The sequence below is a fragment of the Oryctolagus cuniculus genome, chromosome 4 (assembly GCF_051225735.1).
Source record: "Oryctolagus cuniculus isolate XC-2025 breed Fujian yellow rabbit chromosome 4, ASM5122573v1, whole genome shotgun sequence".
NCBI lineage: Eukaryota > Metazoa > Chordata > Mammalia > Lagomorpha > Leporidae > Oryctolagus > Oryctolagus cuniculus.
This window is the reverse complement of record NC_142870.1, coordinates 16,690,906-16,714,997: the sequence shown is the minus strand read 5'-3', so window position 1 is coordinate 16,714,997 and position 24,092 is coordinate 16,690,906. Positions and strand designations below refer to the sequence as shown.

Below are 24,092 nucleotides of genomic sequence, written 5' to 3'. Positions count from 1 at the left end.
TACCCGCTTCTCGCACCTGACTCTAGTTTCACCCAATGCAACTCTTGGAGACAGAGTACTGGCTTCAAGTAGTTGAGTCCCTGCCACCCACATGGGAGACTTAGATTGAATTCCCAGCTCCTAGCTTTTGCCTTTTGCTTTATAAGGAAACTTTAAACTTCACTGGATCAATTTTTGCACTTAGGCATTTTTATTTATCAACATTTTAAAAATGGACTATTTTCATCTAGGAGCTACCTTACCATATTTATCAGATTTCCTTTGCACTATTAAAGTCCTCAAAGTACACAAGGGACTGGCACTGTGGCATAGCGGGTTATGCTACCACCTAGAGTTCCAACATTCCACGTGAGCACTGGCTCACCGGCTGCTCCACTTCCAGTCCAGCTCCCTGCTAATGTGCCTGGGAAAGAAATGGAAGTCCAAGTACTGGGGCTCCTGTACCCACATGGAAGACCCAGAAGAAGCTTCTGGCTCCTGTCTTAAATCAGCCCAGCTCTGGCCTTTGTGGCCATTTGAGGAGTGAACCAGCAGATAGAAGATCTCTCTCTCTCTCTCTCTCTCTGACTCTCCCTCCCTCTCTTTCTCTGTAACTCTTTCAATAAATAAATAAATCTTTAAAAAAAAAAAAAACACACACACACACACAAAGTACCCAAGAAAAGAATTCTAATCATAATTCTCTGAACACTTTATTTTATTAACAGTAAAATAATCTTAAAAAAATTAACAAGAAAATGAGTATAAAAACAACAAATCTCTTTTGCTTTAAAAATAAAGAATTTTGGGCCGGCGCCGTGGCTCAATAGGCTAATCCTCCACCTTGCAGCGCCGGCACACCGGGTTCTAGTCCCGGTCGGGGCGCCGGATTCTGTCCCGGTTGCCCCTCTTCCAGGCCAGCTCTCTGCTATGGCCAGGGAGTGCAGTGGAGGATGGCCCAGGTGCTTGGGCCCTGCACCCCATGGGAGACCAGGAAAAGCACCTGGCTCCTGGCTCCTGCCATCGGATCAGCACGGTGCGCCGGCTGCAGCGGCGGCCATTGGAGGGTGAACCAACGGCAAAAGGAAGACCTTTCTCTCTCTGTCTCTCTCTCTCACTGTCCACTCTGCCTGTCAAAAAAAAAATAATAATAATAAAGAATTTTAATTCCTTACCCTGCAATAAGAGAGGTGAGGAAATTTCTGAAGAAATCCACTTTTGGATCTGTAATGGACTGAGGAAGTTTGCTGATAAATGGCAGAAGATAAGGATATATGACAGTGGCTAGACCCCGACCACCTTCACGAATCACAGTTGACAGCTTGGGAAACACACTTTTTTTTGCATTAACATGAAGCCAACAGTCCTAACCAAAGAAAACATTTAACAATAATTAGGTATTTTAAACATACTTTTCCCAATTAAGTAACAATTCAGAGTCTCAAAAAATCAAGCATTTTATATACAGGGTAAAATCCCTCACCACTACTAAAAACTAACTCTGCCACTATAATCCCATTATATATAACAATGATGTATTACATACACCCATAGGACAGTGTTAATCAGAAACACTTGATTGGGGCTAATGTTGTGCCACAGCAAGTTAAGTCACCGTCTAGAATGCTTGCATCCCATATGAGCAGCAGTTCAAGTACCAGCTGCTCCAATTCTGATCCAGCTGCCTGCTAATGCCCCTGAGAAAACAGCAGAAGATGGTCCAAGTACCGAGGGTTCTGCCACCCACATGGGATACTCAGGTGGAGTTCCAGGCCAGACTTTGGCCTGGCCCAGCCTGGACAATTGAGGGTATTTGTGGAGTGAGCCAGGGTAAGGAAGACTTCTCTCTCTCTCTAACTCAGCCCTTCAAACAAATCTTAAAAAGAAAAAATGGGGGGTGAGAGGGCCGAGGCTGTGGTGCAGCAGGTTAAAGTCTCAGCCTGCGGCACATGGGTGCCAGTTTGAATCCCAGCTGCTCCACTTCTGATCCAACTCCCTGTTAATGAGCCTAGGAAAGCAGCGGAGGATGGCCCAAACCTTGGGCTCCTGCACCCATGTGGGAAACTGAGAAAAATCTCCTGGCTCCTGGCTTCAGATCCACTCAGCTCTGGCTGTTGCAACCATTTTTGGGAGTGAACCAGCAGATGAACGACCTCTCTCTTTCTGTCTCTATCTCTCTCTATAACCCTATCAAATAAATAAAATAAATATTTAAAAAAAGGATTTTTACAAAAAAGCTGCTTTATAAAAGGGTTAGCTATATTATATTTTTGTATTGTGTCACATAAACTTCAAAGAACAGTTAATACTGGCTCAATGAAACGCAAAATGAAAACTCTACATCATTTTATATGCAGTTTGAGATTTACAATAAGTTTGAATTAAGTAGCATTTCTTTTTTTTAAGTATTTTATTTCTAAGAAGGCAGTTTTCCAGCAAGCTTTAGATACTATAATCTGATAATTTCTCTCTTGTATGATATCTAAGGGTTCTAAAGCACACCTCGAAAGACAAAGTATTCTCCAATGCCCTATCTGTGCCTCTCTTACATACCTCAACAGTTGTAACTGTATAGAGTACTGCTTCCCAGAGTGCTGGACAGACAATGGGATCACTGTCATCAATGCTTAGTAGAACTGACGGGCTCACTTTGGATGCTTCCTCTTTCATTAACTGTGGAATGCGCTGGCACAAAGCAGAAACTAACTCAAAATAAGCTGAGCGGATCTGAAAGAAAAGAAAGCTGAATTAAAATCTAGTAAAGTTTGACAAGATGTTTTATAGACAGACTATTCATATTAATCCTCCCACTAATAAAACTGAAACGGACTTAAAATACTTTTCAAAATCTTCTTAAGAGTATTAAATGGTTAAAAAAAAAATAGCAGTGGCTAGTATTGTGGCATAGCAGGTAAAGTCACTGCCTATGATACCAGCATCCCATGTGGGTGCTGGTTCAAGTCTCAGCTGCTCCACTTCTGATCCAGCTCCCTGCTAAATGGCCTAGGAACATGGCCCAAGTACTTGGGCCCCTGCCACTCACATTGGAGACCCAAAAGAAGCTTCCGGCTCCTTGCTTCAGCCCAGTCTAGCCAGGGCTGATGCAGACATCTGGGGAGTCAAACAGCCAACCGAAGCCCTCTCTCTCTCTCTCTCTCCATCACTCTCTCTGCCTCTGTAACTTCCAAATAAATAAATAAATCTTTTAAAAAGATAACAGCAATCACCAAAACAAATGAAAAGATAGAAAAAATTAATTTGGGAGCCAGTGCTGGGGTGTAGTGGGCAAAGCTGCCACCTGCAATGCCAGCATTCCATATGGGTTCTGGTTCAAGGTTCGAGTCCTCACTACTCCAATTCCAATCCAACTCCCTGCTAAAGTGCCTGGGGAAGCCTCAGAAGATGGAGCAAGTCTTTGGGCTCCTGTACACACGTTAGAGACCCAGATGAAGCTCTCAGCTCCTGGCTTTGGCCTGGCCCAGCACTGGTCATTGCAGCCTTTTAGAGAGGATGGAAGGCGGGTCTATCTTTGTGTCTGCATCTCCCACCCTGTAACTCTGACTTTCAAATAAAATAAATTTTTATTTTTTTAAGAAAGCTTTTATTTAATAAATACATAGTTTCAGCTTTAGGAATATAGCAGTTCTTCCCCTCATATCCACCCTCCCACCCCAACTCCTATCCTACCTCATACTCCCTCTCCAATCCCACTCTCCATGAAGATCATTTTCAGTTATCTTTATATACAGAAGACCAACTCTATACTAAGTAAATATTTCAACAGTTTGCATCCACACAGACACACAACATAAAAAGTACTGTTTGAAGACAAGTTTTACAGTTAATTCTCATAGTACGACTCATTAAGGAAAGAGGTCTTACATGAGGAGTAAATGCACAGGGACTCCTGTTGTTAATTTAACAATTGACACTCTTATTTATGATATCAGTGATCACCCGAGGCTCTTGTCATGAGCTACCAAGGCTATGGAAGCCTTTTGAGTCCACCAAATCCATCAGTATGTAGACAGGGCTATAAGCAAAGTGGAAGTTCTCTCCTCCCTTCAGAGAAAAGTATCTCCTTCTTTGATGGCACCTTCTTTCCACAGGGCTCTCACTCACAGAGATCCTTCACGTAGGTCACTTTTTGCCACAGTGTCTTGGCTTTCCATGCCTGAAATGCTCTCATAGGCCTTTTAGCCACATCCGAATGACTTAAGGGTTGATTCTGAGATCAGAGTGCTATTTAGGGCATTTGTCATTCTATGAGTCTGCTGTGTGGCCTACTTGCCATGTTGGATCATTCTCTCCTTTTTAATTCTATCTATTGTTAGTAACAGACACTTGGTCATATTTATGTGATTTTTTTTTTTTTTTTTGGACAAGCAGAGTGGACAGTGAGAGAGAGAGAGACAAAGAGAAAGGTCTTCCTTTTTTTCCCGTTGGTTCACCCCACAATGGCCACTGCAGCCGGCGCACTGTGCTGATCTGAAGCCAGGAACCAGGTGCTTCTCCTGGTCTCCTATGCGGGTGCAGGGCCCAAACTTGGGCCATCCTCCACTCACTCCCAGGCCACAACAGAGAGCTGGACTGGAAGAGGAGCAACCGGGACAGAATCCGGCACCCCAACCAGGACTAGAACCCGGTGTGCTGGCGCCGCAGGTGGAGGATTAGCCTATTGAGCCGTGGTGCTGGCCTTTAACACTTATTCCTATCTGAATGATCGCACTTAAAATGATCACTTTAACTAGTATAATGGCATTAGTACCACCCAGCTTAATGGGATTTGGAGTCCTAAGGCAAGTTTTTAGCTTTACCCTTAGGGGTAAGTCCATGGGAACACGTGCTGAACTGTACATTTCCTCCCTTATCCTTATTTTAAAAAAAGTACAAAAAAATAAAAAGGAAGATTTAATTTGATTTTCTCTTTCGTTAGCAAGAAAATACAAATCCTCTTTAGTGGCAGAGCCTTCCTCCGGAGACTCTAAAGAAGTCAAATACACATAAACCAAGGCACCGTGAGCCATGGTTAACAGAAAGAAAAAATAGCAGGGATCTGAATGACTAGATTTATCAGTCACAAACTCTATAGCAACAATAGTTATTGTATTTCAAAAGTAACATTAAAGAAATCTGCACTGAAACAGATTCTGGAAACAGTTTTGCAGATCTTAAAAAAAATAAGCATGATTCCTAAATTAATTTAAATATAAAACTCAATTTATAGTTTAAAAATAGTTCTATAGTCTAAATGTTTCGCTCCAAAACAGATACTGAAACTTACTCAAGGGGCCGGCGTTGTGGAGTAGGGGGTAAAGCCGCAGTGCTGGCATCCCATATGGGCGCCGATTCAAGTCCCAGCTCCTTCTAATCCAGCTCTCTGCTATGGCCTGGGAAAGCAGCAGAAGATGCCCCAAGTCCTTGGACCCCTGTGCCCTCGTGGGAGACTCAGAATAAGCTCCTGGCTTTGGATCACAACAGCTCCGGCTGTTGCACCCAATTGGAGAGTGAACCAGCAGATGAAAGACCTCTCTCTCTCTCTTTCTCTCTCTCTCTCTGCCTTTCCTTCTCTCTCTGTGTAACTCTGATTTTCAAATAAATAAATTTTCAAAAAAAAAAAAAAGGCAGAAAAAAGAAACTTAACCTGCCAATGTGACAGTCCTAAGAGGTGGAGCCTTGGGAGGTTACTAACTCTTGGGGACTCCACCCTCATGAACGGCATTAGTGCCCTTATTAAGAAACTTGAGGATGCAAGTTAGCGTTTCTGCCTCTGCTCTCACGTGACAATTCAGAAACAAGGTGTCACCTTTGAATAGAGAAAGCAAGCCTTTATGAAAAACTGAATTTGCTGGTGCCCTGCTGTTGGACTTCCCAGACTCAAGAACTGTGAGACATAAATTGCTATCATTTATAAATTACCTAGTTTATAGTATTTTGCTATAATGGACTGAGTAGATTAAGAAAGGCAGTTTAGGGCCGGCGCCGCGGCTCACTAGGCTAATCCTCCGCCTAGCGGCGCCGGCACACCGGGTTCTAGTCCCGGTCGGGGCGCCGGATTCTGTCCCGGTCGCCCCTCTTCCAGGCCAGCCCTCTGCTGTGGCCAAGGAGTGCAGCGGAGGATGGCCCAGGTGCTTGGGCCCTGCACCCCATGGGAGACCAGGAAAAGTACCTGGCTCCTGGCTCCTGCCATCGGATCAGCGCGGTGCGCCGGCCGCAGCGCACCGGCCGCGGCGGCCATTGGAGGGTGAACCAACGGCAAAGGAAGACCTTTCTCTCTGTCTCTCTCTCTCACTGTCCACTCTGCCTGTCAAAAAAAAAAAAAAAAAAAAAGAAAGGCAGTTTAGCAACAAAGAGAACTAGGGGCAGGCATTTGGTGCTGCTTAGGAAACCAACATCTGGGTTTGAACGCAATATTCTGTAAGTTAAAATCACGCTTTCAAAATCACAAGTCAATCCCCATTATTACAGATTCCATATTTGCAAATTCACCTACTTCCCAAAATGTATAACCCTGAAATCAAAAGTCAGAGTGCCAGGGGCCGACAAAGCAGGTAAAGCCACTGCCTGCAACACTGGCAACCCACGTGCGAGCCAGTTTGAATCCCAGCTACTCCACTTCCAGTTCAGCGCCTTACTTTGTGTTAAATTAAGTTATATGCAGGCTCGAGTTCTAGTGCTATAAGTCATGAGTACACTATTAACAGGTCAATATACAAGTATTTTAAAGGTCTTCAAACAGAAATCTAAAACAAGGTTATGTATTGATCAGTTGACCAAAATGCTGTGACTAGAGGTTCATAGTATTTCCTCTATTTCTCCTAGAAGCAATACTCTAATAAATGACTTTATGGAACATAATGACAGGTACCAGCATTGTGGCACACAGATGAAGCCACAACCCACAGTGCCAACATCCCACAGGAATGCCGATTCAAGTCTCGGCTGCTCCACTTCAAATCCAGCTCCCTGCTAATGTGCCTGATAAAGCAGCAGAAGCTGGCACAAGTCTTTGGGCCCCTGCACCCACATAGGAAGGAGACTGGGATGAAACTCCTGGCTCCTGGCTTTGGCCCGGCCCAGCCCCAGCCACTGAAACCATTTGGGGAGTAAACTAGCAGATAGAAGATCTCTTTATCTCTCTGACTCTCCTAAATCTTTCAAATAAATAAAATAAATCTTAAAAAATAAACAATGAACAATGAGATTCAATTATGCAAATAGGACATGTGTCAAAAACATTAGAATGGTGAGTTGCTGGAGATGGAAAATGCAGAAGGAGATAGGGATCCAATGAAAAACAAACACATGAATAAATAAGTGAAAAGAGTTTGGGGGCCGGTGCTGTGGCATAATGGATAAAGCCACCACCTGAAATACCAGCATTCCATATGAATGCCAGTTCCTGTCCTCGCTGCTCCACATCCGATCCAGCTCCCTACTAATGGATTGGGAAAAGCAGTGGAAGACGACCCAGGTGCTTGGGACCCTGCTCCCCTCAGGGAGGGACCTCGAAGAAGTTCCTGGTTTCCATCTGGCCCAGCCCTGGCCTTTGCGGCCATCTGGGGAGTGAACCAGTGAATGGAAGATATTTCTCTGTCTCTCCCTCTCTCTCTCCATAACTCTGATTTTCAAATAAATAAATAAATCTTAAAAAAAAAAAATGAGTGGCTGGCAGTCTGGTGCAGTGGGTTAAAGCACCAGCTTGCAGTGCCGGCATTCCACATGAGCACCAGTTCAAGTCCTGGCTGCTCTACTTCCAATCCAGCTCTGCTATGGCCTGGGAAAGCAGTAGAAGATGGCCCAAGTCCTTGGGCCCCTGTGCCTTCGTGGGAGACCTGGAAGAAGCTCCTGGCTCTTGGCTTTGGGTCAGCTCAGCTCTGGCCATTGCAGTCATTTGGGGAGTGAACCAGTGGATATAAGATCTCTCTCTTTGGCTCTACCTCTTTCTGTAACTCTGTTTCAAATAAATAAATCTTTAAAAAAATTTTTTTTAAATGTTAAAAATTTAAAAAAATGAAAAGAGCCTTGAACATACCAACAATTTCAAGGTGCCAGGAACAAAGGAGAATGATAATTCAGCTCTAAATCCAAGGCCCAAACTAAATAAAAAAGTGAAAATAGCCTAACATTCCAATAGGAAAGATAATTCAATCCAGATTGATCCACCACAAAGATGTGCTTACAGAGTTTTGAACATAAAAAATACACAAAAATATAAACTAACAAAATTGGGGGGCGGGGGGAGAAACCAGAGAAATGTCTTTAAAAAGATTAAGATACCAAACTCACTGCCTTGCAGACCTGCCTGCTTATAGTCAAGGGAAGGAAGAGGTCCCTCGGTCTGTGTTCTCAAGGCAAGAAAAAGAACAGGAAACTACCTCACATCAGCACAGTAATGCAGGAAAGAACATCACACAAAAACTCTGTAAAGAAAATGAAGGAAAGTCCAAGTGCAGTGTACAAAGAGGTCGGGAGAACACCCCATGGAGAATCTCAACACCAGCAGACGGAAGGGAATTTCAGACAGAGGCTGCTTCTTCAGTCTTTCAAAGAATTTAAGGAAGACACAGATTAAATGCATTTTAAGGATAAAGAAATGACAAGGAGGGAGATGAGATGGTAAGGTGTTTGGAAGAGAGAAGGAGTCTGAGAAAGAAATTCAGGGCTCTGCCCTCTAACCACAGGTATTCTTGGGACCTTCCTTATACCATTTAATGCATTTTCCCCGAAATTCAGTCATTTTCTGTTATTAACATTGCCACTGCTTTCTTTCTGTCTGCATTTTCTTGCTAGATATTTGCTAACATTTTATTCTGATCCTTGAATGATTCTTCTAAACATCTCATCTTTGGACCCAACCCCACTCATTTAATAAAGAGTCTCATTCACTTGTATATTGTAAAGTGAAAATACCACTTGCAGATCTCTGTGTGTGTGTGTGTGATATGTTATGTGTGTGTATACACCAAATACGTATATTTATTTATAACACAGAGCAAAAAGTCTGGATTACTATATACCAAAGGTTAAGAGTCAATCTCTGTGTGATCGGTATTTTATTTCCTTTTTGCCTACCTGCATCTTCTGTTTTCCAAAATAGGAATACAACTCTGTGTGTGTATATTACTATGTTACAAAGAAAACTAAAAAAGACACAATAAAAGAACTTGTCAATCACTTTTTTGGAAGGCAGTGAAAAAACAAACTCTTAATAATAGAAATATGAGAAAGGAATGTAAATTTCAAATTGTCTCTGGATCTCTTAACTAGAGGAATAAACTGGCAATTAAATTATTATGAGGAAAAAAAAAAGGATCAAAATACCTGAGGCACACTGTGTTTTCCATACTTCCAAAACTTATTCTGTGATAGAAGAGACTTAAATTTCTCCTCCAGAGAATCAAGTTCATTATCAGGTAAAAGGCAAAGTAATTTCTTCAGTGCCAGCAGGGAACAAGTTACAACCCGATAGAATTTAGCTTCTCTTTCTTCCTCTGGAACAGTTCTTGATGTGAAAAGAAATGAAGACAGACAAAGACTGAGAAAAGCCAAACTATATATATGGCACTTCTAAATTACATGTGTTATCATTAAGTATCTAACACAGTTGCTTTAATTTTCCTACTTGCTCTGTGCTAATTCCTCACAAGATACAAACACAGAATTTTAACTACTTATTTTACTTCTAATGCAAGGTGAAAGTAGATGACAAGCTGTGGCTTAAAAAAAAGTTAGCCAGTATACTACTCTCAGTAGCATGTACTAAGGCAATCCCACAGAACCAATATGCCTGGTACTACTTCACCTTACGGATTCTTAAAAGTCTGATTAAAACATAAGCATGAAAGTAAAATACTCTCCTATTTTTTCAGTGGAATTGTATGTAGTTCCTCAACTACTTTGAACCAAACTTTAAAGGTAAATGTAGGAAACATCTAAAACAACTCTTTCTGATAGAATCATTCTAACAGATTCTTGATAATCCAAGCTAAACAGCAAGGACAATCTGCAAGTAAAAGCACTCAATGCAGCACCAGGCACACAGCATTAAATTAAGTATTTTCATCTCTGTATTTAGAAACACTTCTTAAAAAAAAAAAAAGTCACACTGAAATTATCATCTGATTACCTGTAAGCATAGCAAATCTTTAACGTGTTACACAGAAACAACACAACTTACTGTGGGTCACTGAGTGTATCAGGTGTTTCCTTTAGGAGATGATCTTGCAGCACCTACACAAGGAGAAAAATACCAGAGCCTTGAGCTTTCACTGCACTGTCAATGGTGAATGGACAGGACACAGTTAAGTAAAATCCAATTAAAAATTAAATATATATATATTATGTATATATAAAATATGTAACATAATATATACAGGATCCCCAAGGGGCAGGTGTTTGGCCTAGCAGTTATAATACCTACATTCCCTATCAGAGTACCTGCTCTCTAGCACTGACTCTGTTCCCATTTCCACCTTTCTGTTAAAGCACAGCCTGGGAAACAGCAGGTGATGGCTCAAGTAGTTGGGTACCTGCCACCCGCATGGAACCACTGGAATGAGTTCCTAACTCTCAGTTTTAGCCTGGTTCAGTCACAATTGTTGCTGGTATTGGAGGATTGAGTCAACAGATGGAAATACTTTAGTGTGTATGTGTGTGTGTGTGTGTCTAATAGTCTCCATAAACCTCATATTAATGAACAGTAAAATTATATAGATTCAAATTTTACCTGTGTTACTTTTCCTATCAAGCTGCATGCTTTTGGGGTAAGAAGGAAAGAGTACTTCCCCACTCCTCCAGTATCTATCAAGAGAAATTTTTCTCCACATACTTTTGGCTACTTATTCCTCCTTCTCTTGCACAGAGCAGTGAAGTAGGAAAAAAAAATCTATAGTAAATCTGAGAGAAAAATTATACTGCTTCCCTCTTCCCTCTTTTTGAGAGCAGCATTGCCCACAATGAAGGACTACACTGTGCTCTGCTCTATGACAGTGGGTTAAGCCACTCTATGTGACACCAACAACACATATCAGAATGCCAGTTCCATTCCCAGCTGTCACATGTCCAACATAGATCCCTACTAATGTACAGCAGCAGATGGCCCAAGTGCTCCAGCCCCTGCCACCTAATGAGAGACCTGGATGGAGTGCCAGGCTCCTAGCTTCAGCCTGGCCCAAGCCTGATCATTGTAGCTATTTAGGGAGTGAACCAGTGGATGGAAAACCTCTTCCTGTTTCTCTGTGTTCCCCTCTCCTCCCTACCCCCGCCCCATCACTGTGTCTTTCAAATATACAAATTTAAAAAATAAAGAAAAAAGAAAGAAATGGAAGGGCTAGAACTTGAACCAGACACTCCAGTATGAGAAGCAGGTATCCCAAGCAGCATTTTTTTTTTTTTTTTTTTTGACAGGCAGAGTGGACAGTGAGAGAGACAGACAGAGAGAAAGGTCCTCCCTTGCCGTTGGTTCACCCTCCAATGGCTGCCACGGCTGGCATGCTGTGGCCGGCGCACCGCGCCTATCCGATGGCAGGAGCCAGGTGCTTCTCCTGGTCTCCCATGGGGTGCAGGGCCCAAGCACCTGGGCCATCCTCCACTGTACTCCCTGGCCACAGAGAGCTGGCCTGGAAGAAGGGCAACCGGGACAGAATCCGGTGCCCCGACCGGGACTAGAACCCGGCGAGCCGGCGCCACAAGGTGGAGGATTAGCCTACTGAGCCGCGGCACCGGCCCCAAGCAGCATCTTAACCACTGTACCAAAGGCCTGCCCCGAGAAATCACTTTAACCACACCACACACAGTAAAATATCCTCACAGCCACCTAATGGAATACAAGTTAATTATCATTTTATATGTGAGGAAATGAAGGCACAGAACATCCCCCAAGGTCATACACCCATGGGAATGGTACCCAATGGTATATTCGTGGAAAATGTCTTATAGACAGTATGATATATTAGTTATAATGCAAACACTTTGATCTTCATTTGCCTAACTTCTAATAAATTGGTCTTCAACTTGAAAAAGTTAAAATCCAGGAGCCAGCGCTGTGGTGTAGCAGGTAAAGCCGCCACCTGCAGTGCCAGCATCCCATATGGGTGCCAGTTTGAGTCCCAGCTGCTCCACTTCCAATCCAGCTCTCTGCTAAGGCCTGGGAAAGCAGAAGATGGCCCAAGTCCTTGGGGCCCTGTGCCCTCGTGGAAGACTCGGAAGAAGCTCCTGGCTCCAGATAAGTACAGCTCTGGCCTTTGCGGCCATCTGGGGAGTGAACCAGCAGAGGGAAGACCTCTCTCTCTCTCTCTCTGCCTCTGTTTCTCTGTAACTTTGCCTTTCAAATAAATAAATAAATCATTACAAAAATGAATAAATACAAGAAAAAGATTCAATCAAAGTAGATATTTTGTTGAAAATGGTCAATTTTGTCAAACACTATGTAAAAAAGACAATCTTCTGTTGAAAATATTTTATTTACTCATTCTTCTACAATGGCAGCAGCAGGACTGTCACTGTATTATGCTTTACATTCTTTAAATACTTAAGAAAAAAAGACACAGAAACTTACATTTGTAATTTCATCTTTACAAAATGCTATGGCTTCAGGTTGCTTGGTTGGCGGGAAAGCAGCTTCAAATGCATCTTTTGCAGCAAACGCAGCTGGTGTATATGTATCACACTGAGCCATCAGCCAATAGCCCATTAAACTTTTTAAATAGGGAGCCAAGTGTTTCTTTACTTTAAGGATAAGTTTTTCAAAAGCTTGTTGCGTGGCTTCTCGAACCCGGCGGTCATGATCCTATTGAAAATACAAATGTGGTTTGAAAAAACTATAACCCATAAAAACAAATTCAAGCATATATAGGCATTCAATAAATGACACATTAACAAGAATTCGGTTATGTATTAAATTCATCTAAGTTTGAAGTGTCAAGAATTTGAGATTTTTTTCATTAGAAATAATTTTTTCTTTTCTCCCTTTCCTAATGAGCTCAGATTATTTTAATTATAGATTCAACTCATTTTCATTCTTCTAGAGCAAATAAAAATCCAAAGGAATAAAATAATTGTCAGAATTTATTACAACTGGAAGGCATCTGGATGATTCTCTAGTAATGAACTAATTTGTGAAAAAAAGACTCTCCTCTCACTCACTATAAGTCAAAAATCCAATCCGTAATAATAATGCTGACAACATTTCATAACCCTAACCAAAAATAAACCATTTAAACCCAACAGTTCTAGTGACTTCAACTGAAGAACATATAAAGGAAATTAACTAGTAAAGTCTTAATACTCACAAGTGAAATTTTGCAGAAAATTCTTGGCCAATATGGAAGCACTCCTTTTACTATTTCTGTGTCTCTCTCTGTACACATGGTTCCAAATTCCTGCATAGCCTAAAAGTATTAACATCATTAACATCCAGGATATTGGCTGTGGATTACATTTATGCTGATCTGGAAGCTTAGGGAATGTCATGTAACAAGAGAATGTATTATTTCTGTTTGTGTCATATGGGATTAATTTGAGGTGTTCTTTCACAGGCAACTATGAAAGAAATGGTTCCACTGTTTTAAGAAAAAAATAAAATGCATACAAACAAACAAACCCATTCAAAAGAATCAAAACCACATTCCCTAATGGAGAAAATGCAAAGTCCAGAGCAACGAACTAATTTATAACCCAGAAGATAAGTATCAAGTAAATTTATGCTTGTTTCAGAAAAAAAGTGCAAATGTAAAAAAAATTTATTAGTGATAAATTATTTATTTTCATATAGGATATGCTGATGTGACTTTTTAACAAAAAAATTTTAATAGTTTTTATGAAAAGAAAGCTTACTTTTAATTTTGTTGTGACATCTTTCTTAGACAGTTTCCGCAGCACCATTCGGAAATCAGAATCTACAAGACTGTCTATTTCTTCAGCTCCTTGAATAGCAGGAACATAGCCTAGGTCACTATGTGATGTTCCAAAACCAATAAATCCAGGAACCGTTCCCTGTTCTTTGGCAAGGAGTTCCGCAGCTCGGCCACTGTTTGAAGGCTGATAAGAAAGAGCAAAAAAGCCAGAGTCTAAGAAGAGTTCAAAATATAACTTTTTTTTTAAGATTTACTTATTTATTTGAAAGTCAGAGTTACACAGAGAGAGAAGAGGCAGAGAGAGAGAGAGAGAGAGAGAGAGAGAGAGGTCTTCCATCCATTGGTTCACTCCCCAACTGGCCGCAATGGCCGGAGCTGCGCTGATCCAAAGCCAGGAGCCAGGAGCCACTTCCCGGTCTCCCATGTGGATGCAGAGGCCCAAGGATTTGGGCCATCTTCTACTGCTTTCCCAGGCCATAGCAGAGAGCTGGATCGGAAGTGGAGCAACCGGGTCTTGAACCGATGCCCATATGGGATGCCTGCGCTTCAGGCCAGGGCATTAACCTGCTGCACCACAGCACTGACCCCCAAAATGTAACTTTTAATTCCTGGACAAGTCCCATGGTTCAAACAGTTATTTGACTACATTTTTTCTTCCTAACATAAGCTTTCATCTGTTGCAATGTTACTCAAAGATGAATGTTTCTGTTACCAAGAACCTGTCAATAATGATCCTAGAAATTATTTCCTGTTTTTTTTTCTTTTTTTTTAATATTATTCATTTGGGGCTAGCACTGTGGCACAGCTGGCATCTGGGGTGCCAGCATTCCACATGGGTGCCAGTTCGAGTCCTGGCTATTCTACTTCCTATCTAGCTCCTCACTAATGTGCCTGGGAAAGCAGCAGAGATTGGTCCAAGTGCTTGGGTCCCTGTACCCATGTGGGAGACCCAGATAAAGCTCCTGGCTTCAGCCTGGCCCAGCCCCGGCCACTGTGTCCATTTGGGGAGTAACCAGGGAACAGAAGATCTCTCTCTCACTAATCTCTCTGTAACTCTTTCAGATAAATAAATCTGAAGGGGGGGGGGAAGAAAGACACATATTTTAAAGTATATATTTATTTACTTGAAAGTCAGAATCACAGAAAATGAGGGAGAGACAGAAAGAGAGTGCTTTCTTCTGCTCATTTACTCCCCAGATGGCCCCAACGGCTGTGGCTGATACTTCCGAGTCTCCCAAGTGGGTGGCAGAGGTCCAAACACTTAGACCGTCTTCTACTGCTTTTCCCAGGCCATTAGCAGATAACTAATTCAGAAGTAAAGAGCTGGGACACGAACTGGAACTCAAAAGGGATGCTAGCATCATGGAAGCTTTACCCTATATGCCACAACACTGGCCCCTATGTGTTGGTTTTCTAAACATTAAAACAGTGTTTTTTAAATTGTGTATATAAGGGCTGGTGCTGTGGCACAGCAGGTTAAAGCCCAAGCCTGCAGCGCCAGCATCCCCATATGGGTGCCAGTTCAAGTCTTGGCTGCTCCACTTCCAACCTGGCTCCCTGCTAATGCATCTGAGAAAGCAGCAGAGAATGGACCGATTCAACCATGTGGGAGACCCGGAAGAAGCTCCTGGCTTTGGATTGGCTCAGGTCTGGTAGTTGCAGCCATTGGAGGAGTGAACCAGTGGATGGAAGACCTCTCTCATTCTCTCAGTCTCTACCTCTCTAATTGTCTTTCAAATAAATAAAATATTTTAAAATTAAATAAATAGTATATATAAATCCATTAGTGGCTCATAATTTAATGGGCCATGCTAGAATTTTAATGAAATGGAACATTCTTAAAATTGAACATATCAAATGTGGCTAAGATTTTCATAAATACTATTTTATGAAATTTTTATTTCCAATTTTCATATAAATGAATGCATATACACATAGCTATACCATACAGTGATGTAAAGTTAGCTCATTAATGGGACCCATGTTTTCTTTTTTTTTTTTTTTTTTTGACAGGCAGAGTGGACAGTGAGAGAGAGAGACAGAGAGAAAGGTCTTCCTTTGCCGTTGGTTCACCCTCCAATGGCCGCCGCGGCCAGCGCGCTGAGGCCAGCGCACCGCGGCCGGCGCACCGCGCTGATCCGATGGCAGGAGCCAGGAGCCAGGTGCTTTTCCTGGTCTCCCATGGGGTGCAGGGCCCAAGCACCTGGGCCATCCTCCACTGCACTCCCTGGCCACAGCAGAGGGCTGGCCTGGAAGAGGGGCAACCGGGACAGACTCCGGCGCCCCGACCGGGACTAGAACCCGGTGTGCCGGCGCCGCTAGGTGGAGGATTAGCCTAGTGAGCCGCGGCGCCGGCAGGACCCATGTTTTCAATTCATCTATTCATTCAACAAATATTTATTAAGAAATCACCATGGGGCAGGTATAATGACAGCTGCTTATAAACTGGGAATTCCCTACTGGCAGATACACTCACTTCCATTTACACAAAGCCTAACCTAAACTCTGTGAGCTAAAATTATGGATATAAAAATCAATTTAAGATACAAATCTATTTATTTGTTTTGAATCACAATCAGTGTTTTGACTGATATACAATAATTTTCTCATACTAAAAGTTAAGAAGCTGTTACAAAGAAAAAACACACATGAACTGTTGAAAGAAATTCACTCATTGTCCTCTAAGTGGGCAATGCCTCAGTTCAACCACCAAGACATTAAAACTCATCCAAACTCATCTATTTCTTATCTCTCTACAAGAATACTTGTAAAGGATGATAAAAACATGTGATTCAAATTGCTCATATTCAGGAGTCGGGGTTATGGCCAGCGGGTTAAGCCACCACCTGCATTCCATCTGGGTGCTGGTTCTAGTCTTGGCTGCTCCAGCTCCCTGCTAACATGCCTGGGAAAGCAGCAGAAATCTTTTGGCCCCTGCACCCATGTGGGAGACCTAGATGGAGTTCCTGGCTCCTGGCTTCGATTTGGACCAGACCCAGCCTTTGCAGACATTTGAGAAGCAAACCATCAAATGGAAAATCTGTCTCTCCTCTCTGTAACAAGTAAATAAATAAATCATAAAACAAATAGACAAAAAACACCAGGGGCAGGTATTGAGGCATAGCAGGTAAAACAGCCACCTGCAACACTGATTTGAGTACCACCTGAACCACTTCTGCTCCAGCTCCCTGCTAATGGCCTGGGAAAGGCAGCAGAAGATTGCCTATGTGTTTTATGAAGATCCTGGCTCCAGCCTGTCCCACCCCTGGCCTTTGCAAGATCTCTCTCTCTCTCTTACTTTGTCTCACCCTCTCTGTAGTTCTGACTTCCAAATAAATAAATAAATATTAAAATACACACATACACAACAAACAAATACCCAGCAAAAGCAAAATTGCGTTTGGGAAATTTATTTGACAAGGAATATTCTGGCCTACTTTCTAAAGGGAACCAAGTGAACAGAAATAAAAAAGACGTCATCAATTACTTTTTTAAAAAAAAAAGATTTATTTATTTGAAAAGCAGAGGTACAGAGAGGCAGAGAGAGGCAGAGAGAGGCAGAGAGAGAGAGAAAGAGAGGTCTTCCATCCACTGGTTCACTCCCCAGATGGCTGCAACGGCTGGAGCTGAGCTAATCCAAAGCCAGGAGCCAGAATCCTCCTCGGGGTCTCCCACACGGGTGGAAGGGCCCAAGTACTTGGACCCTCTTCCACTGCTTTCCTAGGCCACAACAGAAAGCTGGATGGGAAGAGGAGTAGTCGGGACTTGAACTAGCGCCCATATGGGATTCCAGCGCTGCAGGCAGAGGCTTAGCCAACTACGCCACAGTGCTAGCCCCCATCCTTCACTTTCAATGCCTGACAAAAACCCTACTTGTACTTCAGAACACTCATGTTTGGGACACCTTATTCCTTCATGTCCAAATCACCATCCTTTCCCATTCATGTTCTTTTTGCTCATATGTTTATCACTATTCTTTAAATAATTACAATATTTCCTTATATATTTGTATCATCAGACTAATAGTTCAAGGCTGGCAGACATCCATCTATCATCTCTGAACACATGGCATCCAGTGATCAGTCGTTTGTTGACTGAATGTCACTCTGAAGATCCTACTTTGTAACTTCCTAGCTACATGAGCTTAGGCAAGTTAATTTCTCTTAATCTTAGTTCTATCATCTTTAAAATGAGACAAAAGTAACTAGCTCATTTCTTGGACTATTGCATATATTGAATCTCAGGGATTTTTTTTAAATATTTATTTATTTGAAAGGCAGAGTGACAGAGAGAGAAGGAGAGACACAGAGAAATCTTGTACCTGCTGGTTCACTCCCCAATGGCCCCGAGAGCTGGGCCTGGTTCAGGCCAAAGCCAAGAGTCTGGAGTGCCATTCAGATCTCCCCACATGGGTGGCAGGGATCCAGGATCTTCTGCTACTTCTCCCAGGCACATTAGTGGAGAGCTGGATCTGAAATGGAGGAGCTGAGACCTGTACCTGGCATTCATACAGGATGCAGGCAGCACAGGCAGAAGCCTAAATGTGCCACATTACCAGTACTTAAACATAACTTTTAAAACCATCATGGTAATTGATTCCGGCAGGAATCATCAAGAGTGCTGAAGCCAACAGGTAAAAGTTTGTGGGAGAACAGGACATTCACAGTCTCAAGCTACCACTCCACGTACTGTTTATTAGTCAATGGAAAAAGATGACTTTAGGGGCTGGCACTGTAGCACAGCAGGTTAAACCTCTGCCTGAGGTTCAGGCATCCTATATGGCACAGTTCAAGCCCTGGCTGCTCCACTTCTGATCCAGCTCCTCACTGATGTGCCTACGAAAGCAGTGGAAGACAGCCCAAATGCTTAGGCCCTTGTACCCCCGTGGAAGACCCAGAAGAAGCTCCTGGCTCCTGATTCAGAGCTCCCAGCTCTGGCCATTGTGGCCACTTGGGGAGTGAACCAGAGGATGGAAGACCTCTCCATTTGTAACTGACTCTCAAATAAATATATCTTTTTTAAAAAATAACTTTATAATGTACACCAGCTTAACCAAGTAATTAAAGAAATAGCAATGGGGCCGGCACTGTGGCGCAGTGAGTAAAGCCGCTGCCTGCAGTGCTGGCATCCCACATGGGCACCGGCTCAAGTCCCGGCTGCTCCACTTTCAATCCAGCTCTCTGCTATGGCCTGGGAAAGCAGCAGAAGATGGCCCAAGTCCTTGGGCCCCTGCACCCACATGGAGACCCGGAAGAAGCTCCTGGCTCCTGGCTCCTGGCCTCGAATCAGCACAACTCCGGCCATTGCAGTCATCTGGAGAGTGAACCAATGAATGGAAGACCTCTCTCTCTCTCTCTCTCTCTGACTCTGCCTCTCTGTAACTCTGCCTTTCAAATAAATAAATAAATCCTTAAAAAAAAAAAAAAAGGAAATAGCACCTTTAATAGGGCAGAGATTCCATATGTCCCTTATGTGATGCACTAGGAAAGAATCACCATCTAAAAAGAAAAAACCTTTACCCTGGATCTAATAATAAGAAAAAAAATTAGATAAAACAAATTTAGGCAAAATAAATGGCCCCGACACTTCCAAATTATGATGTCATAAAATATGCCCACCTCAAAAAACAAACAAACAAACAAAAAAAAAAAACACAAAAAAGGACCAGAAAATTGGATTAAAGGGACCTAAGTGATATCTAAATGAGTGATTGATCCTTAATTGAATCCCAGATGGTTTCAAAATTGTATATCAAAAATAGTCAAGGAGCCAGCCTGCATCCCATTTGGGTGCTGGTTGGAGTCCTGGCTGCTCCACTTCCGATCCAGCTCCCAGCTGCACAGGAAAGCAGTGGATATGGCCAAGTGCTTGCACCCCTACACCCATATAGGAATTCTGGAAGAAGCTCGTGGCTCCTTGCTTTCAGATATGCCCAGGTCCATCAGGTGCAGCCATCTGGGGAGTGAACCAACTGATAGAACACCTCTCTCTCTGTCTCTCCTTCTCTCCTGTCTGTAACTAAGCCCCTCAAATAAACAAATAAATCTTAAAAAAAGAAACACACACAAAAAAAAAGGGTTATAGAGAATACTATTTAGACAACGTAAGAAATGCCAATACAAGATGGTATATTATACACCAAAATTACAGTTTCCGCATGTTATAATTGCTGATGATTATGTAGAAGAAAAGAACTACTTTTAGATGTTATACATTGGGGCTGGTGCTGTGGCACAGTGAGTAAAGCTACCGCCTGCAGGGCCAGCAACCCATATGGGCGCCACTTCGAGTCCCGGAGGCTCCTCTTCCAATCCAGGTCTCTGCTATGGCCTGGGAAAGCAGCGGAAGATGGCCCAAGTCCTTGGGCCCCTGCATCCACATGGGAGACCTGAAGGAAGCTCCTGGCTCCTGGCTTCGGATCGGTGCAGCTCTGGCCATTGTGGCCAACTGGTGAGTAAACCAGCGAATGGAAGACCTCACTCTTCGTCTCTCTCTCTCTCTCTCTGCCTCTCCTTCTCTCTCTGTGTAACTCTGCCTTTCAAATAAATAAATCTTTAAAAAAAAAAAAAAGATGTTATACAATAAAGTATTTAAGAATTATGGGGCCAGCGCCATGGCACAGTGGGTTAATGTCCTGGCCTAAAGTACCACATCCCATATGGGCGCCAGTTCGAGACCGGCTGCTCCACTTCCATTCCAACTCTGATATGGCCTGGGAAGGCAGTAGAAGATGGCCCAAGTTCCTGGGCCCCTCACCCGCATGGGAAACCTGGAGGAGGCTCCTGGCTCCTGGCTTCGGATCAGCCCAGCTCCAGCCATTGCGGCCAACTGGGGAGTGGGCCATCAGACGGAAGAGCTCTCTCTCTCTGTGTAACTCTCCTTTCAAATAAATAAATAAATCAAAAAAAAAAAAAAGAAAGAAAGAAAGAAAGAAAGAAACAAATACAAGTCTCACTTAAAAAAAAAGAAAGTCTGGGGCCCGAGCTCTGCTGTAATAGGCTAAGCCTCCGCCTGCAGTGCCAACATTCCATGTGGGCACAGTTCATATCATGGTTGCTCCTCTTCCGATCCAGCTCTCTACCTATGGCCTGGGAATGTGGTGGAAGATGATCCATGTGCTTGGGACCTTGTACCCACATGGGAGACCCAAAAGAAGCTCCTGGCTCCTGGCTTCAGATCAGCACAGCTCCAGCTATTGCAGCCATTTTGGGGAGTGAAAGAGCAGACAGAAGACCTTGCTCTCTGTCAATCCCTCTCTTTGTAGCTGACCTCTCAAAAAAATAAATAAAAATATAAAGAAAAAAGAATCTAAAATCTGAATTGCACAATTACCTTATATATTTCAGGAAAGTACAATTAAGAAAGAGAATAAATATGGGGGGTGGCACTGTAGCAAAGCAAGTTAAGCCACAGCCTGCAACACTGGAATACCCTATGAGCACCAGTTAGTCTAGACTTTCCATTTCCAATCCATTATTACCCTTGGTAATATACCTGGGAAAGAAGCAAAAGATAGCCCAAACACATGTTGGAGATCTGGATGGAGTTCCAGGCACTGGCTTTGGCCTGGATAACACCAGCCATTGCAGCCATTTGGGGAGTGTATCAACTGATGGAAGATGATCTTTCTCTCTCTCTCTCTCTGTCTTTCAAGTAAATAACTTAATCTTTAATAATAAAAATAGATATGACCAAATATTAACAATTCATGAATCTAGGTATAAGTAAAGAATATATGGACTGTAATCAGCCCTTGTCCTGACTGTCGAGGAACAACTTACTATTTTATTCCTTTTAGTATTGTTTTTGTCCTACTTAATACCATTGGTTGAACTCTTTAATTAACACACAATTATTCTTAGTTGTTTAAATTTAACTGAAAAGTGATCTCTGTTAAATATAAGAGTGGGAATAAGAGAGGGAGGAGATGTACAGTTTGGCACTTGCTCACTCAGACTTACCCCTAATGGTAGAGCTAGAAACGTGCCAGGGGATTCCAAATCAATCTCATCATGGTGGCATGCACCAATGCCATCTTACTAGTCAAAGCAATCAATTTAAGTTCATAATTGATCATAAGGATAGGATTAAGTGTCAAAGGGATCACATAAACAAGAATAGTGTCTGCTAATAATAACTGATAGAATTAAAAAGGAGAACGATCCAACATGGGAAGCAGGATACACAGCAGACTCATAGAATGGCAGATGTCCTAAACAGTACTCTGGCCTCAGAATCAGCCCTTAAGGCCTTCAGATCCGGCTAAAAAGCCCATAAGAGTATTTTAGGCATGGAAAGCCAAGACATTCTGGCAAAAAAAATGACCTACGTGAAAGATCTCTGCGAGTGAGATCCCAGCAGAAAGAACGGCCATCAAAGAAGGAGGTACCTTTCTCTGAAGGGAGGAGAGAACTTCCACTTTGACTATGACCTTGTCTAAATAAGGCTGGAGTTTGTGAACTCAAAAGGCTTCCATAGCCTTGGCAGCTCATGACAAGAGCCTTGGGTGATTACTGACATCATAAATAAGAGTGTCGATTGTTAAATCAACAACAGGAGTCACTGTGCACTTACTCCCCATGTAGGATCTCTGTCTTTAATGTGCTGTACTATGCAAATTAATAGTAAAACTAGTACTCAAACAGTACTTTATACGTTGTATGTCTGTGTGGGTGAAATCTTTACTTAGCAAATACTAAGTAGATCTTCTGTATATAATTAAAAATGAATCTTGATGAAGAATGGGATGGGAGAGGGAATTTGAGATGGGATGATTGCAGGTGGGAGGGAGGTTATGGGGGGAAAAGCCATTATAATCCAAAAGTTATACTTTTGAAATTTATATTTATTAAAGTTTTTTAAAAAAAGAAAATATGGATTGGGGCCAGGGTTGCTAGCAGTAAGCAAAGTGCTTAGCACAATACCTAACAAGGTAAGTTACTGTAATTTTTGATATTATGTTAAACATTTCAAGTGACAGATCTAAGAAAATATGGCAATGAAATCACTACAATTAACTGAATCGAAAACAGGAGAGAAAGCATGCTAATACTATTGGACTGTGCTATAACAAACCAAATATCATTATTTTATATATAGATATATGTATAAAATTATAACATCCATAATCATATGGGTTTACACGAATCTACTTGGGTGGGAGGGTCTGGTGTTCTGGTGTAGCAGGTTAAGCTACCACCTGCAGCACCATATGGGCACTGGTTCCAGTCCCAGCTGCTCACTTCTGATCCAGCTCCCCGCTAACATACCTGGAAAAGTGGCAGAGGATGGCCCAGATTGCCAGGCCCATGGACACATGTAGGAGATCTGCAAGAAGCTCCTGGCTTCTGGCTTTGGCCTGGCCCAGCCCCAGCCATCTGGACATTTAGGGAGTGAACCAGTCAATGCAAGACCTCTCTCTGTCTCTCCCTCTCTCTTTCTGTAACTCTGCCTTTCAAATAAATAATCTTTAAAAAAAAAAAAAAAAAAAAACTTGAGAGCCTTCTTTAAACAACTACCTATGAACTTCTACTATATGCCAGTCCCTGTTTTAGGCTCCAACATGACAGCCCCAAATAGAAACATCTGCCTTCAAAATACATCTCCTTGTGAAACAAGATGGTAAGTTACCCAGTACGTTTAAAGTCCCATGCCACGTAATAAAATAAAGAAAAGAGAACACGGATCTTGAGAGAGCTACGATTTAAAATCGGGAGATCACAGGAGACCTCACTGGGTTGCATGGAGCAAAATTTGGAGCCACGTAACAGAAGAGCATTGGGAGCCCGCCAGGCAAGGTCAAGAGTGAGCTGGGAAGAGGGAGTGGAAGATGGGGTCTGACACGGAAAGCGGCGACAGGTTGACCAACATAAACCCCGTATTCCCTGGCAAGAACTTTGGCCTTGACCCCGAGCGGTGCGGGGAAGCCACATGCAGGAGGACCATGATGGGAAGTGCCCAGAACACCAAGCTCATTTTATCCTCCTCCCACCCAAGTCCCCTAGCTCCCAGCACCGTCTCCCACCGCGACCTCGGCCAGGCAGCCATCCGACTGAAGCTACCACTGAAGCTTCTCCTAAAGACAACTGTTAGGTGGGTGATCGGGTGGGGACAGCTGTGGCACGGAACACCTTCTTCTCTCGAGCAATTCCTCAAATGCGCTCAGGAGTAACCCACCCCGCTTCGGACGCACACACAACAGACAGGTCACAGTCCACACGCAAACACACGCTTCCCCACAACTGCGCTCCCAACACC

General features: G+C 42.8%; 1 protein-coding gene and 1 pseudogene across 3 annotated transcripts in view; one reads left to right on the top strand and one right to left on the bottom strand.

The window, feature by feature from the left end:
• Positions 1-24,092, bottom strand: part of LTN1 (listerin E3 ubiquitin protein ligase 1) — a 72,653-nt gene that overhangs the window by 48,330 nt on the left and 231 nt on the right. For 2 of the 3 annotated variants that reach the window (XM_008267154.5, XM_008267153.5), the window contains exons 2-8: positions 13,816-14,019; positions 13,272-13,370; positions 12,539-12,769; positions 10,160-10,212; positions 9,304-9,484; positions 2,533-2,706; positions 1,155-1,345 (exon numbers count right to left, since the gene is read on the bottom strand). In XM_008267154.5, coding sequence (XP_008265376.3) covers positions 1,155-1,345; positions 2,533-2,706; positions 9,304-9,484; positions 10,160-10,212; positions 12,539-12,769; positions 13,272-13,370; positions 13,816-14,019 — 1,133 coding nt within the window. The remainder of the gene's footprint in view (positions 1-1,154; positions 1,346-2,532; positions 2,707-9,303; positions 9,485-10,159; positions 10,213-12,538; positions 12,770-13,271; positions 13,371-13,815; positions 14,020-24,092) is intronic. The other variant, XM_089330610.1, reaches the window with a different exon arrangement.
• On the top strand, positions 8,108-8,827 carry LOC127493940 (transcription elongation factor A protein-like 7; annotated as a pseudogene).